The sequence below is a fragment of the Anoplopoma fimbria genome, chromosome 11 (assembly GCF_027596085.1).
Source record: "Anoplopoma fimbria isolate UVic2021 breed Golden Eagle Sablefish chromosome 11, Afim_UVic_2022, whole genome shotgun sequence".
Taxonomy (NCBI): Eukaryota; Metazoa; Chordata; class Actinopteri; order Perciformes; family Anoplopomatidae; genus Anoplopoma; species Anoplopoma fimbria.
Window position 1 is genome coordinate 14,920,011 of NC_072459.1, and position 15,886 is coordinate 14,935,896.

The 15,886-nt window shown below is 40.5% G+C and overlaps 1 protein-coding gene across 1 annotated transcript; it reads right to left on the minus strand.

Annotated features, from left to right (window-relative positions):
• Window positions 1–1,638: 1,638 nt before the first annotated feature.
• Window positions 1,639–15,148, minus strand: eftud2 (elongation factor Tu GTP binding domain containing 2). Its single transcript, XM_054606841.1, has 28 exons — window positions 14,999–15,148; window positions 14,192–14,307; window positions 13,924–14,086; window positions 13,679–13,757; window positions 13,400–13,475; window positions 12,381–12,446; window positions 12,241–12,276; window positions 11,887–11,977; window positions 11,700–11,782; window positions 11,251–11,417; window positions 10,995–11,119; window positions 10,827–10,890; window positions 10,631–10,721; window positions 10,376–10,511; window positions 9,993–10,120; window positions 9,438–9,631; window positions 8,603–8,714; window positions 8,368–8,508; window positions 7,991–8,092; window positions 7,804–7,886; window positions 7,437–7,523; window positions 6,304–6,430; window positions 5,555–5,642; window positions 5,229–5,347; window positions 4,814–4,908; window positions 4,525–4,678; window positions 2,208–2,315; window positions 1,639–2,119 (listed from the first exon to the last, which is right to left on the minus strand). The coding sequence occupies exons 2-28, from the start codon at window positions 14,294–14,296 to the stop codon at window positions 2,024–2,026; spliced, it is 2,916 nt and encodes a 971-aa protein (XP_054462816.1). The 5' UTR covers window positions 14,297–14,307; window positions 14,999–15,148; the 3' UTR covers window positions 1,639–2,023.
• Window positions 15,149–15,886: the final 738 nt, after the last annotated feature.

The following is a 15,886-nucleotide window of genomic DNA, read 5'->3' on the forward strand; positions in this document are numbered from 1 at the left end:
CAATTGCTTTACTGGACTCTCCATGCCAGTAGTTTCCTACTTTGGACTGGATGTTCTGAAGGGAAAGGTCTGTGCGTGATGTTAGCAGGAAGAGACAAGTGTGATTGAGTCACAGACACATGGCAAAGCCAGACAGAGGTCTGCAGGTGCAGAGCGACAAGGCAAGAAGAGGTAAGAGCAGAGGACAGATCCATTGCTGGAAAAGGTGACTGAGGAGCCGGCAGATGGAGGTGGAAAGAAAAAAAATGGAAAAGGCCTTACACGCAGGAGAAGGGTGCCCCTAGCCGGCCCTATACCGAGTCTTGTTCCTGTCTATATTTAGCACAGGGACCACAGATTGTAATAAGCGCTCCGGGGCCTTGTGTTCAGACCGACAAGAACTGCTGCCATCCGTCTCACCGCCCAGGGCGAGGCACGATCCCGGCTCACGCCAGCTCAGGGGAGGAGTGACGGGACCTTGCCGTCTGAGTGCACATTTGCTTAACACATGTGCAGAGTTGATCACATTTTGTCAGAGCAGATGCCTTCTAAACAGAAGTGAGAGAAAACAAACCCTGAAAGCATCTGCATGCGGATACCTTGATGAGTAGAGTGTCATCGCTGTATTTAGCTCTTCCTAATGGTGGGTTCATGTTTACAACAATTCCTCAATCTCTTCGTTTCTCCTTCCCTTCAGCAGTTGTAAAGGGCACGGTATCCCCCCCCCCATCACCATCTGCTGAAAAAAAAAAAAAAAAAAATCCCTTTTCTCGCTGGACAGGATTGACATTCAGCTCTAAATGTCAAAGTAGCTCAAGCCATTTTTGACCCTTCCTGTCCCTGGTCTTACCTTCCCCATCTCCATCACCTCCAGGACGGTTGAGAACATTGTCAGTGGTGACTGATGAAGGACTGAGCCGTTCAGACACTGCAGTCTTCTGCAGGCGTGACAAGACACACGTCAATCCATCATGAAGTGTAGTTAAACGCTGCTCTTCAGAGTGATTATCCACTCAACACATACTATGTTTTGAAGATGAAATACGTATCACCTGTGGGCTTGAAAGGTTGTCAGTTTGATCTTCCACAGAGCACAGTGGCTGTCGTCCGCTTGAAATCTTTGGATAAAGCATCCCTTAAACCGTCTCGGCCCATTGTGCTTCATATTATTATTTGTCATCTTAGAGAAATTTCATTTTTTATTTTTATTTCTAAGTTAACTATTCCACAAACATTCTACGCATCCTCTAATAACTGCAAGAAGTACCCCTTGAGGTACAGTTGTAAAAGGCTTTCTATCATCTCACTTTAATTTAACTCACGTGTCTAATACTAAATCCTGCTGAATCATTCCTTCATCTGGCCATGTGACCCTAACCTTTGGTTCTTCTACGCCTGCCTCCATCAGCGCGTACATCAATCACCGCCCACATAGTGCCCTAGACACATCAATCACTCAAACCATCAGCAAAGCTCCAATTTAGCACTAGTCTCATGCAAGAAGAGAATTTAGTCCACTAAAATCAAACTTCCCAACTGACAATTATAAACTCCTTTTATATCTCAAATAAACAAGCCCTCAAAATTAGCATCATTATGAGGATGTGGGTTCTTTCAATGACTAAGAATGTGCAGAAAAATGAAACTGATTTCTTTGAATTACACAGACTTCTTTTATTCAGAAATACGCTAGACCAATGACATCCAATTTCTTAAAAAAGGCTTCCAAGTCATCTTATTCTACAAAAACAATGATAATTTGTACATATAAAAATAAAAATACAAGAAGAAAGATCAAACAAAAACAAACATCCGCAATGTTTTGACAGCCATTTTCCAAAAGGAAAGAACACCTGAATCGATCCAGGTGTTCTCACTTTGTTACAGATCTTTAAAAAACTGTTGGTTGGTACAGAAAAGCTGATAACATAGAAATGGAGTCTTTTGAGATCCATGATAACCATTGTGTAACCTGAATCTATTTGTAGGATTTGCTGTTGAGTGGCTAGTGGAGGTTTCGGTGTTGCATTTATGGTTTGCAGTCTCACATTGGGTAGTTAAGCACCACGTCCTGTTTGGCCAGCTCCAACAACATAGGATCATCGAAGAACTTGCTGATGCTCACATCCTCACTCAGACCCTGCAGAACAACAAGCACACGAGATCAGCCAAGAAAATAAATCAACCACTGTGAAGTGATTCACACCAGGTAGAGACAAAAGGCTCACCTTGCGCCTTCGGGTCTTGATCATGAACTCTCTGGCCAGGTGGGGGGCAGGTTGAGGCTCAAGAGGCCTGATCACAATACTCTTGTCCAGAGGGTCGCCAGGGACAATCTGAAAGGAAATATTAAGTCTAGTTTACCCAGAGAGAAGATGCAAATGGCTAAATCTGAGCAACAGTCATGAAAACAAATTTTGAGCTTTAACAAACTGAGTGGACACTTCTAATAGTGGCTCCGACCTTTCACTAAATATCTGATTCAGTTGCAAGTCTGTCCTATTTAGTCAAGTCAGGAGTGCGTCCATCAACATGATGGATAAGCAACGTGCAAGTGCTGTCACTGCGGCGGTTTGTGACCAAATGCTGCATCAAAGCCATGTTAGCAGGTTGAGTTAGAAGAAGTGTTCACAAGCTTTTTAAAATGATTCACTGAATCCATTTCCTTCAGGAGCTAATAACATGACCTTCACAACATGATCTCATTGTCATGGATATATTCTCCATAAATACAAAGAGTGAAGGAAGAGAAGGAATACTGAATCTGGAAAATGTTTGTTCCCAGCCTTGGGGACAGATTAAACGGGACGAAAAGGGAAAAAATAGTGGCTGAAGCACAATCAACAGATGGGAGAGAGTTGCTAACAACAGTAACTGTGCTGTTTGCATGCCAATACTGGCAGTACATAATCAAACTAATGGGGCAAACAACACAGTTCAGGGACTCCAGCATTATTCTTATTTTCTAGGGCAGTTTTAAATCAATATGTGCCGACAGGAATAATGTCTGTTGAAGCCCAGAGCAGAGGAGGAGATTCAGTGTTGATTGTATCAAGTTAAAACTCTGTAGCTGCCCTTTAGAAAGTCAATTGGTCAGGTGATTGGTATTGGGCCAACTTGATGGGGAAACGGGTATTTTCTCTCCAGCACTAACAACCTAGGACAAGGTGATCAATCACCACACTTGAGCGCATGACAGGAATTCAAAATAGAACGGTATTTTCTCTGACTAACAAAACATTTTAGGAATAATCCAAGGGGAAATCTGATTTAGTAACTGCTTTGCTTACAACTTTGTGCTTTGCTACATATAATGTTAACAAAAAAATGTGTGTCATGATTTGTACTTTTCGATTCCCATGGAAAAACAACAATGACAGACAATAAATGATTAAAGATCAATATGCTGCTCAGCCCTTACAACAGCACTGTAAAACTTGGTAATACAAGCTTGACCAATCTTTGGTTTTGAATAGACAAAAATGTCAACAATGGTTTTCATTTTCTCTGTATGTTCCAAAAGGATCACTCTGTAATACAACTACTTTTTTCAAGTGTTTGTACAAGCATGTAAATAAATAATTCATGTATAGTCTCTTGTTTAACACTTGGATTTTTACCTCAAGGGGATAAAACATTAAATATTTACACTGAGGAAATCTTTTTCTCTTCCAGATGAATGACCTTGCTGCTATTAATCGTCCCTAAGTGGAGGTAATTTTATCTGACACAGCTCTGCAGAGTGCAGACACAAACACTTGTCAGACACAGACAGTTAGACTATACTTAAAACTTAATGACTCAACACTCCACATCAAAAGCAATTTAGCAAGAGTGGCAGACATGTGCACAAGGTTTGTCACTCTGCTGCACAAGCTGCCACAGTTTTGTGTATATGAGATTTGGTGCTCTTGACAGAAGGATACCAAATATAAAAATCAGGTTTGTCATTTTTACGGAGCTTTCTTTTTTTTTTTTTTTTAATCTAAAAAACAAATATCCACATGTTCAAAGTGCTTATCATAAATGACCAGTTTTTTTTTTTAGTTTAGGCATAAGAATGAATTCCTGTGACACATTAATTAAGAAGGTGAGTGTTTACGGCAAGAGAGTAACACTTGGTTTGGACATGGGAATGAATCTTGGACGTACACCAATTTATTGTGAATGCTAAAAATATAAAAAAATACACTCGATACTAACAAATGAGTATTGTGCTGTCAATTATAGTTTCTTGGAAACAAAAAATCTGAATCAACGGCTAAGATTTTAAAAAGTAAATAATAAATGCACATCCAAGTTGGCAAGGAAAATTTAAATTTGTCATTTTCCATTACCTGCGTTAGGGAGGAAACTCATTATAGCCAATGACCAATTAAGAGAACAATAACTCTTGAAATGTACTCATGGTTTAATGGCACCCAACGGGAGAATTAGCACCAACTTCTACTATTTACACAACGGTAGTAGGTGGAAACGTGCATTAATTCACCATTGCCATTTTTCTGTATTCTGTTCATTTGGAAGGAAAGCTGGTTTGTTTACCTGCCAGTGGTGGAACACAGACAGGGCGAAGGCCTGTCCCTGTGTATGTGTGCGAAGGTCTGTCTCAAAGCCAAACGAGTCGATGGCCGGGATGAAAGCCTTTATGGTGTAGAGAGGAGACCCTGGAATGGGTGCATCCTGGGTGACATGACCCCTGTAAGATGACAAACACAGGACCACATTTTTTGTTTTTAAACTTAAGCCCCTGTATTTCAATTGACAGAATATTGTCAATGCATTACATTTCTGTCTTAATGATACTGGATATTAGGAGAATGAGTATACCAACCTTCTTCGAGCAAGCACTGTGTAAACAGCAGACACACAATCGGCTGGAGCCTGAACCTCCACAAAGTAATAGGGCTCCATCAACCTTGGAGTTGCCTGCGACACAAGGGAGACCATACATAAAATATGAGGACAAAGGTAAGAAGATGTAGGAAAATGTTTGGCCAGCCTATGTACACGTGCTACCACACAGCCATTCATTTATCATAAGAGCCGGAAAGAGCCAAAGATGAGGGGAGAAGCCAAAATTGTGAAAGAGTAAAGGTATCGCACTACAATTAAAAAAGAACGCACGTCAGCCAAATCCAAATCGTAATCACGGTAATGGAACATTAAAGAAAGTGAGGATGGAAATGAAGGCAGGATGAGCTAATGGCAGATAAGGAGAAGAATAGGCTTAGGGAGGATGATCTCACCATGAGGAAAGCAGAGTACACCACTCTCCTGGCTGTAGGGATGACCTGGCCGCCTCCTCTGTGCAGAGGCTCCTGAGCAATCACTGCGTCAAGGATCTTAAACTTGACATTCCTGATGGCTGAGGGCGGCAGAAAGACAGAGTTATGGTGACATAAAAGTCATGAGGAAAAATACATTTTCCCTTCACACGATGCTTAACGCTCACATTGGTAGACATTCAGGCTAAGAGGAAATTCCAGCACCAATGGCAGTGCAGAGAAAAACACGTTTATTTGTAAAACAAACATATTTCAGGGGTAAAAAAAAGAAAGAGGAGAGAACTTACGTTCATCACACAGAGGCCCCTCTCTGGTGCCCCACTGGAAGCCCTGAACGATGCTGTCTTTGACTGAGCCGAGCAGCGCCTTGTCCACCTACAGGGCAAAAGAAAAGGACATCAAGAGCTAAGTACAAAAACAGTTCTCTCTGATTTCAGAATTATGTAGCTTTGTGTAATCTTTACCCTGATTAACAGAGATCTCACTCTTTTTTCATTTTCGGCAAACTCAAATGTTTTATGATACCACATGGTTTGACAGGGTAACCATTGCCTAGTCTCGTGTTTATAAGATAAGATAAGATAATCCTTTATTAGTCCCGCAGCGGGGAAATGTATACATATATAATATGAATTAAAAACGTATTATTGTCATCCAAGTTGTAGGTTGAAAGAAGTGTGAGCCTCTAGATTAGAAACGATGTCCTTTCAATCAGCAACAATTTCAATTAGCAATTATATATTTAAGATAAACATTTGTTGGATCCAGTTTCTCATGTACATGGATTTGCTGCTTCTCCTGTTTGTAACCTGAATATCTGGGGGTTTAAACTGTTGGCCTACTAAAAACGGTAATTTGATGAGTTCTCTTTGGACTATAATAATCCAAAAAGAAAATAGTTGTTACTGCTCTACACAGTTGAAGTAAGCACAAGACAGCAGTGACCAAATTAACCAATATACAAATAGGAAACTTTCTCCAGACACAGAGCCCTATTCAGCCGTGATTCTCCTGCCTGGTTGGTAACAAAACTCACCTCAGACGGCAGTGTGTCGTCTACAAGGATGTTTGGTCCCGTGGTGTCCGGTCCGAAGGCCCAGATGGACCTGGCAGCCAGCAGATCCCAGTCGTACTTTGTCTGGAAAAACTCTCCCAGCTTCTTCCTGCCATGAGGAAACAGAACAGCCACTGGTTGAAAAGAGGTCTGCACATTGTGTCAGCAGGAACATTAAGGAGATTGGTTGGGGGGGGGGCAGAGGGGTTAATGGAAGAGGAGGAGTAGAGCGAAGGTTTCAGTTTAATGGTGTGTGAAGTATGTCACTTCTTTGGCATTGCTACTCCACACGGGCACCGTTGGGTCCAGATGGCCTAACAGATGAGCTGAGGACTGACAGGAAGCCACGCTCTAGCAGAACACGCACTCACACGCCGTATGTGATTCATGCTTTTAGTGAGAGATTCAATTACTGTGAGATATCGGATCAATAAATGGAGGAGGGTTTTTTTTTTTGAGAACATACGCTTGTCACAATGTGCAGAAGTGTTGGTTCTTTCCTTAAATATTCAAATATTCTATTTCAATTTTTAAAGAATAAATAAATAAATATATTTTGATCTTATATTCAGCATTTCTTGCACTCAGTTTCTACAGTCCCTTTCAAACTGACATGTTGGAGAGGAAATACATAAAAACAGTCACGATGTTCTGCAGTTCAGACAGTTTTCAAAACTTGTAAAGAAGAACTAAATTAAATTTAAAAAATAAATGAAAAAGACACACTAGACTAATTTAAAGCACTGTCAAAAAGCAACACAACTATGGATTTAGGAATATTACCTACAAATCCATAACTGCTCTTTTAAAAAGGACTATTTCAGCCCTGGGCATTTCTATATCTCTACCTTCTTCAATAACATAATTAAATTAAAGAACCAATCATCATTCTGGCTCCTTTATCCTGGCTGAGGAAATAATAAAAAAAAAAACTAATGATTGGACAGAGTGGCCCTGATAAATGGAGAAATTAATAAGGCTACTGCCATATCAGAATGAAATGAGGAAATCTACAGACACTTCTAAAATGAAAGGCACATTAAGTAATTTCAATTAATTAAGAGATCACAAGTTCAATATGTGGGAGTGTGATGGTGATATCTGCTACATCTTACCTGTTCCATGTGATCTGCACCACTTCGTTCTCTATGTCCTCAGCCAGACCCTTCTCCAAGGGCTCGGCAATCATGGTGATCTTATTCCTGTCAATCACATCACACAGCTGTCAATCACTCGTTCTGTGTCCGGGAGACGCTCCGCCAAAGGGAAGGACTAACTCTGACAGTGACTCCATAACAAGAATTGCAACAACCAAGAGTCTTAATTAAGCTCGTCAGATATGAGAAACTTTTAAAAAAGGAAATTATCAGAGCTGCGAGTTTTGAGTGATATCAATAATGCATCAAAGCATGTTTCCTTGTTATTGAACTCATGTCATTGTATGTGTAGACAAGATCTAAAAATATCACGTTTGATACGCACTTTTTGTTTGGCGTTTCAGCGAAGCACTTGAGTGATGATGTCTCCACAACCGTTTCACAGAAAGTCACGACAGGGTCAGCAACCTATGGATAAAGATGAGAACAATTACACAGAGAAACAAAAGGCTTCGCTCTTGTGTAGTACCTTCAAGCTGTGGCCGATTTTTGTAGGCAGTGAGAATAATTACTTTAATGTCGATCTCAGAGTACATCTTGCGCAGGTCGTGCATGACACAGTCCAGGTAGAGCTCTCCTGTCCCCAAGATAACGTGCTCTCCAGACTCCTCCACCTGAAAGACAAAGACATGAACATATGGTCAATCATAATTTAAGCCAATAAGTAACAACACAATTATTGTTGAGCTCTATCCTTCCTGCAGGATCCATATTTGTATTTGAAATCCCTGGAAAACCATTTTAAGAGGCTACAAAGCTGGTCAAATGTCTAACTGTATAAATGTCATCTCAGTAATTATTTTTTAGTAGCTTGTGTTACAGGGATTTCAATTTACAAGTGTTAAAAGCCTATTACTGGACCCACTACTGTACTTGAGCGTCGACATACCTTTGTGGTGAGAGACGGATAGCTCTTGTTGACCTTCCTCAGTCCATCCAACATTTTGGGTAGCTCTGATGGATTGACGGGCTCCACTGCAATCTTTATCACGGATGCTGTGTTGAACTTCAGTGGCCTGAAAATCTGAGCCTGTCAGAGAAAGTAAAAAATGTCAACTTTGACGTTTCTCATGAAGTATTTTTAAAAAAAGGTCCAACTGGTATTTTTCTCGATTAAGTCTCACCTCTTCGTTCCCTCTGGGCTCTGTGATTGTTGCGGTCTTGACGATTGGCTGGTCGCAACCTTCGATTAGAACCCAGTTGCCAGCAGGCACTCTGTTCACCTCAATTTGGTATCTACAAAAGTGGACGGCATAGTAAGATTTAATTCAAACTAGAATTTACCGCCTCACAGTTGTTTACCTCCCACCAGCCAAACGTTTGCAGAGTCACAGTTTAAATTCATGTCTGTATAAAATTCCACCACTTCATTTCATCCTGTTAAGACATTTATGTGAAATTAGCAAATTAATTCTTGAGTTCTACAAAATGCTTTTGTGAGGTCACAATGACCTTTGACAACCAAATGATTATTTGTTCGTTCTTGAGTCCTGAGGTGGGAAGAGCAGCCAAATACTGTACTCATAACAAGTTCTGTTATTTTTCCTATAAGTACTCAAGAACAAGTAAACATAGTCATCAAAATAACTATTTGAGTACAAGTCCAAAAGTATTTACTGAAAAATTACTTAAGTAGCACGTAACTTAATGATAAAAAACAAAGTCTTTCAACTTTTTATACTGGATATGATCATTATTTCCTCAGGGAGAGTTGAAAGTGAGCATACACCTGTATTTCTTTGAGATAAAATGACAAGTCATCATCTCCTGATTAGATAATCTGCCACATATACACTAGACAATAATCCCAGACTGTATCTTTAAAGTGTGATCAAACATTTTATATAAATATTTGATTCTTGAAGTACACCAATAGGTAAAGATTTATTTTTATTACATTCTTTGCTTGGTGTCTCTAATATATACACAAACTTAACCCACAAAATCCCTACAGCGTACCTGGCAACTGAAATCCAGAGACGGCCCACAGTGCAGACCTGGGAGTCCTCCTCATCTTCAAGGGTGTAGTTCTCTCCCAAAACCTTGAGGGGCTGACCTGCCTGAATGGTTCCACTCAGCACCCTGCCAAATGCATGGAACTGAACCCCATCCTCTGTGCTGTACATCTTAGTGGTGTGGCACATCAAAGGACCCTGAGGGCGAGAGGCATGAGGTGAGCAGGAAAGAGGGATAAGAGGGAGATTGGAAATAGGGCAGGAAAGTCTTACCAATGGAATGTGACATTTCTTCCCCCCAAAAAAACTTTACAGGGGTTTTGCAAAAGGCAGAACGACTTTTAATGGAACTTGGAAAACTGTGATCAATGTCAGGCATTGTTTTAAATTGGCTTACTTAAAAACTTGCCCATTTCAAGCCAATTAAAACAGCCTGTTGGCTTAATTCGTAAGAGCCGCTGGAATGACTAAAACAGATTGCAGCATTCTGCAGTTAATTGGCGTATCTTCCCAGCAGCCAATAAACAGGAGATTCCTGGTCTGTTTCCTTTATACTCACATCAGGGTCGCACTCTGCCATGGCCTCCCCGAGGTCTGAGTCCAGACCTCCAGTGTATGTGTGCTCTATCTTGTTCTTAGCACCCTCCTGTGGTGAGGGGATGTGATGTACACACATGTCCACAAAGCCTGTAGAGAAGAAATTCATGCTTTTAACATTGATAAAACATGATTAGCAAATCATGACAATTTATCTTCAGATTAAATTTAGCAGATACATTAAGTAAAGCAGCAAGATGGATAAGGGCCTCTGAGAATCCTGCAGTATTGTTAATATTACTTAACTCATGCACACAGTTCTTAAAAAAACACCTTGGTCTACATATACAATAAAGAAATTATAAAAATACTAACACAAGCAAAATGAAAAGGATCAAGCCTTACCAGTGAACTCTCCAAAGAAGCGGTTACAGACCAGCCTCAACAAGGGTCTGATGTTCAGTTTTAGTTCCTCTTTAGTGAGGTGGATCCCCAGTTCATCCAGAACTCTGGGGAGAGACGTATCCACATCCCCAACCACCTACACACAAAGAGGATTTGGGTCAGGATAACAAACAGATCTGCAACTCAGCCAGAGCATAAAAGTATTGTGCTAGTTGTGTTGCATTGTTACACAGAAAAGTGAAAGCCATGTCCAACCTGTGACAGGATCTTGTAGAGAGGCTCCAGAACAAATTCCACAAAGCTGCGCTGAGAGTTACTGCTGGGAGCTTTCTTTGTGAACTTGCGACTGAATATAAAAAGAGAAGATGGCAGATATCATAAGAATGTGTTAAAAGAGGATCACTTAGCATTAAATATTAACAGTCTGTTCAAGTCTAAATTAGTTACTTACGTTTTTGGGTTGAAATAAATGTCTCCCCAAAGCCTTTTAGCAAACTCATTATAGTTGATGTCACCTGTAAACACAAAGAGAGGAGTAAGTCAAAGCCTCACTAACTGCTTTAGGCGTGAGATGAGAGAAAAAGATGTGCCAGTGCTAGTTTATGCTGAGGAGCCTTACCATAGGTGTCTGAGTAGATCTTTGCAAAGGACCCCAGAGTGAAACAGGTGCTGTACTGAGAGCTGGCAAAGCACACATTTCCAAGGAGAGGAGACACCACCAAGTTCTCATCCGTGGAGTATGTGCTGAGAAGGAAGAGAAATGACCGTGAAGTGTCTTATGTTATAATTTTTTATCCACTAGTATTTAGCACATCATCTCTTAAAGCCATTAGTGCTCTCTAAACACTGTGCGCGTTATGGGTTTTAAGTATTACCTGAGCAAACCATTGACCTCATCCACAATGTGGCGAAGTTTATAATAAGCGTCTGTGGGAGGCAATTTGAGCTCCCCAATGAGCCGGTCCACCTTGTTGATGCAGATGGTGATGGCCATTCGCTCCTGAACTGCATGTTTGATCAGGCGCTCTGTGTTCAGCATCACCTGTGCAGAGATACATAAAAGTGTAATGGCACATTTCCACCAAGCAGTCCAGTTCAATTCATTACACAAGGTAGAGTTAAAAGGCAAGTCAAGACAGTTTCAAGGGCCGTCGCTATGGCGATCTGCTGAGAATCCCGCCTACACTGAGTGGTTAATATCTGCAGTGGAAACATGGCATACAGAAAATGACTGGTACCAAAAGTGAGTTGAGTTGAGCAGTCCCGTTTTAAAAAGGTTTAAGAACATTGACAAATATGCAAAGAAAAAAAATCATTGACTCACTCCTTCTGCTGCATCAATGAAGAGGACTACACCGTCTGAGAGCCGGATGCTAGATGTGACCTCGTCAGAGAAGTTCACGTGGCCTTAGAGGGAGAAACAAGGTTTGACATCACTTTCTGCTAAGATACAGCAAAACTAACCACCAAACATACATTCAGTAAACACCACATCCAGCCATGCATCATACCTGGTGTATCCATGATGTTGAAAAGGTAGGATTTTCCTCTGGAGTCTGGCAGGACCATTGTGACGGGGGTGCTCTTGATACCAACGCCTCTCTATGGAAAAAGCACAAGATATAAATAACTTTTGCAGGAGGTGAAACATAATTCTATCACCATAAAGCTTCTTTATTAATGATTTCTGGCAACATGGTCCTGCAACTTCCACACTGTAGTCAAGTTGTCAAATTAACTGTATTCTTTTGTGGATCATATTTCCATGTTTACCATTCCTTGACATTCTAATATGCCGTAACCAATTATAATACCGGATACATTGAATTGGTATTATTATGGCAAAATTTACCAAAACCACTCACCTCCTGCTCTGTAAAGAGGATGTCTGTGTATCGGAGCTGAAAAAGTCAAAAGTCATGTTAGTTCTGCTGTCATATACAGAATATAAGTGTTAAATTTTCATACGGTGGGTTTATCATTCCAGTCAACAGTCAACACTCACATCCACATCGTCTCTCTTCCTGATTTCTGGGTGCGTCTGTTCAATCAGGCAGTCCACGAAACAGGTCTGAAAAGGATAAACAAATTCATTAGATCCCTATGAGTCAGAGATGAGCCCAAAGGGCAGCCATGTTATTAGCATATGCTCCACAACATTCCTATCCTCAAACATTTTTCATCTTAAAAACACATATCCTCTTTGGCAAAATGCCACAGAAGAGCCCTGCGGTGATTCCCCAATTATTGTACAGGCCTGGCCAACAGGAACCTCCTCCAGACCCAAAAATATTTTTTATGCAAAAAATTATTCCAAAAATCCACTCCAGTATTTCCCCTATATTTATTCTGCAGCATCGCAACGCCGTGAACTGCAGCGGAGCATCACCGTGAGTCCATGAATACGCCTTGTATCTGTTGTTAGTTCACATGTCTGTAATAACAGCAGGAAAGTTGATGCCTGTTATCTAAACGTCAGCTGAACAACTGAAGTGAAGATAAACCTTGTTTACCAGCAGGCTCGGCAGATAATGACAAACCAATGGAGTGGGCACTGCACCGGACAAAAAAAAAAAAAAAAAAAAAGAGACTTCTAAATGCTACATTGCTTTTCAGCAATCAGTAATGTGGTAACTTAGTAGGCAATTTGACCTTGTGTGTACTGACAAATTTGGCATGCAGCTAACACTCCAATCATTATTTTGTCTAAATGACAACTAAACTCCTGCCATTTGCTCCTGGTCCTCTTCGTAATGGTTTTGGAAGACGGAAAAACGTGTAACATATTTTCTTTGAAACTAAGTGCTGTGCAATGGATCTTCCTAATGTATACATGAAAAATGGTTAATGTGAATTTCGAAAAAGGGACTTATATAAATTTGGTGCATTTGTGCTAGGGTGTCCCCCACAGCACATTCGTCTGGCCCAAGCAGTCATCCCACTGTAGGGGAAACAGCCCTCACTAAAAATAAAAACCTAAAAGAGAAACAAGAAGCCAGATGCAGCCATAAGGCAGGTTCTAACCTTGCCGTGGTGAAGATGACCACACAGGGTGACGTTACGGATGAGCTCAGGACCATCCATCAGATCTGCAAGGAATCTGCCAAGAGAGGAGAGGGATGTCAGAGCTTGAAAGATACACAGCAAACACATGTAAATGTCAGATATGTAACAGGAAATACACAAGATACAGTTGAGCTGTTGAACCAGTAACTTTCTGGATTTATTTTTGCATTTTCACACTTTATTGGCAGAAGGGGAAAAAAACACAACCCCATGAGCATATTTACAAAGATGACTTACTCCATATCATAAACGGTGGCAGGTAACTCCTGCTCCATCAGGGTGAACCGCTTGTTCTTCACAGGCTTGATGATGGGCTCTGCAGTGAAGAGAAAATATTAGTATTTGTGTATATCAGAATATACCTTATTTGATTACATACCTTACCATTGTAAATATGTGAGAGCATCTGGATTAAGTAACCAAATACTATGTTCTTTATTGTAAATCTGCTCATACAGGCAACACTGTTCTTCGTAGCTAACCTGTGAGAGGTTGTGTGTCTTCCTCTTGGACAATAGTTTCCACTTCGGGCCCATAAACCTCCTCTGCTGTGGGATAGTACTTCTTGTCCTCATGCAGGACCACCTCCATACCGGGGACATCCTCATCTGCATCAGCAGGCTCGTCGTCATCATCATCATCACCCTGCACAAGAAGAAATTATTACCATGACATGTGAGCACATACTGGGTTAAAAAAAAGAAGAAAAGTACTACCAAGTCAACGGTTTAAAACATTTTTGAAGAGTACCTCGTCAACATCTCTGTCCTCTGCATCCAGATCATCTTCATCGTCATCTGAGTCCAGCTCTGGACCGATGTAGTTTCCAAACTCGTCATACAGATCAGCCTCCATCTTGTAGAGAACTGAAAGAGTGGTCATGGGTTAAACAACATTAGATGGTTTCGCTTATTTGGTAAAGAAAATATATGAATTAGATCCAATGCAAAAATGATACATTTTTGCTGAGTCAAAAATTGAAGATTTAACAGCCATACTATCTTTCTGTAATGTGGAGGGACTATACCACAGGGTACAACTAGAATTGTCTAGATTTGCGTTATCATTAAATAATTCGATGTTATGTCTGTATTACTGTGTGATTAAATATGCACAAAGAAAATAGTCATGTCCACGTGTAATTATTAATAAAAATGTGCCTTGCATTATGAATAAGGTCTGACTTGTTTACCAAAAGCCGGTGATGACTTCCTAGCCAGCTTTCTTAGCTTACAACGTTACCTTCCAGCCAATGCTAACTCTGCATGTAGCATAGCATGCACCACGACCGCCATTCATCAAGCTTTCAGATGGTTTCCGTCGGCAAAAACTGTTCTATCTCATTTGAGAAGTTTCCAATGGTTACAGATTAACATTTCCCTTGTGTTTGTTAGAAACAAGACAATAACTAGCATGCTAGCCAGCAAACAAGTACAAAAATGAATGACTTGGAGGCGACGTTTCAGTTACGTTGCTGTTCAGCAATGTAGCTAAACAGAGCTAAAAGCTTAGCTTACATCACTAAACTATAACCTGAAGGCTACAAATCAAACTCACCTGTATTCTGTTATAGTGCGGTCAGCAATCTATTACCGAAACGAGATAAAAAGTTGGGTATGTATTCAGAAGATAAATAATTTCGCAAAGAGCGCCATGCACACGAGATATTACGTCCGGCTTTCTTCTTCTACGGACATGAGGACGGGTAGCGGTCGGGCTCACTGTCGCCCCCCAGCGGTGGAGGTGTAGCGTCGGCAGCATAGGGCTCCAACGAAAACTACATCCACCTTTCAAATCAGTTATTTTCGCTTAACTACCCTTCAATGTCACACAATTACGTTACATACAGTACCAGTCAAAAGTTTGGACACACCTTCTCATTCAACTACTTTGAAGAATCTAAAATATAAAACATATTCTGGTTTGTTGAGCATTTGTTTGTTTACCACATACTTCCATATGTGTTCCTTCATAGTTTGGATGTCTTCAATATTAATAATGAATGAGAAGGTGTGTCCAAACTTTTGACTGGTACTGTATGCATAGTCATAACGCACTTCATCACCTTTGTAAAAAGTTTTTTCTTGAATTCCTTTACTGTAAGTATTAGCGGGCCTTGTCTGCCTTGATGGTTTCCCTGGGTGACATGAGTACATTTAGTGCCATCCAGTGCTCACGCTTCTGCAACTACAACTACTATTTTGAAAGTTTTGTACGTATTTATCGAACAATAAGTGTTTAATAAGTTTATTGCAAATATGTCATAGCTGTGTGACAAATTAAAACCAATGAATCTAGACACTTAATCGGTTATAATAGGCATACAATAATTGCATCGACTGGAACAGCGCTTTCACAATAAAATGTTAAAAAAATAGATGGACCTGTAGTTTTGCATTGTGACCACTGGAGGGCAGTGAACACTCATTGATGGTAATGCAGTCA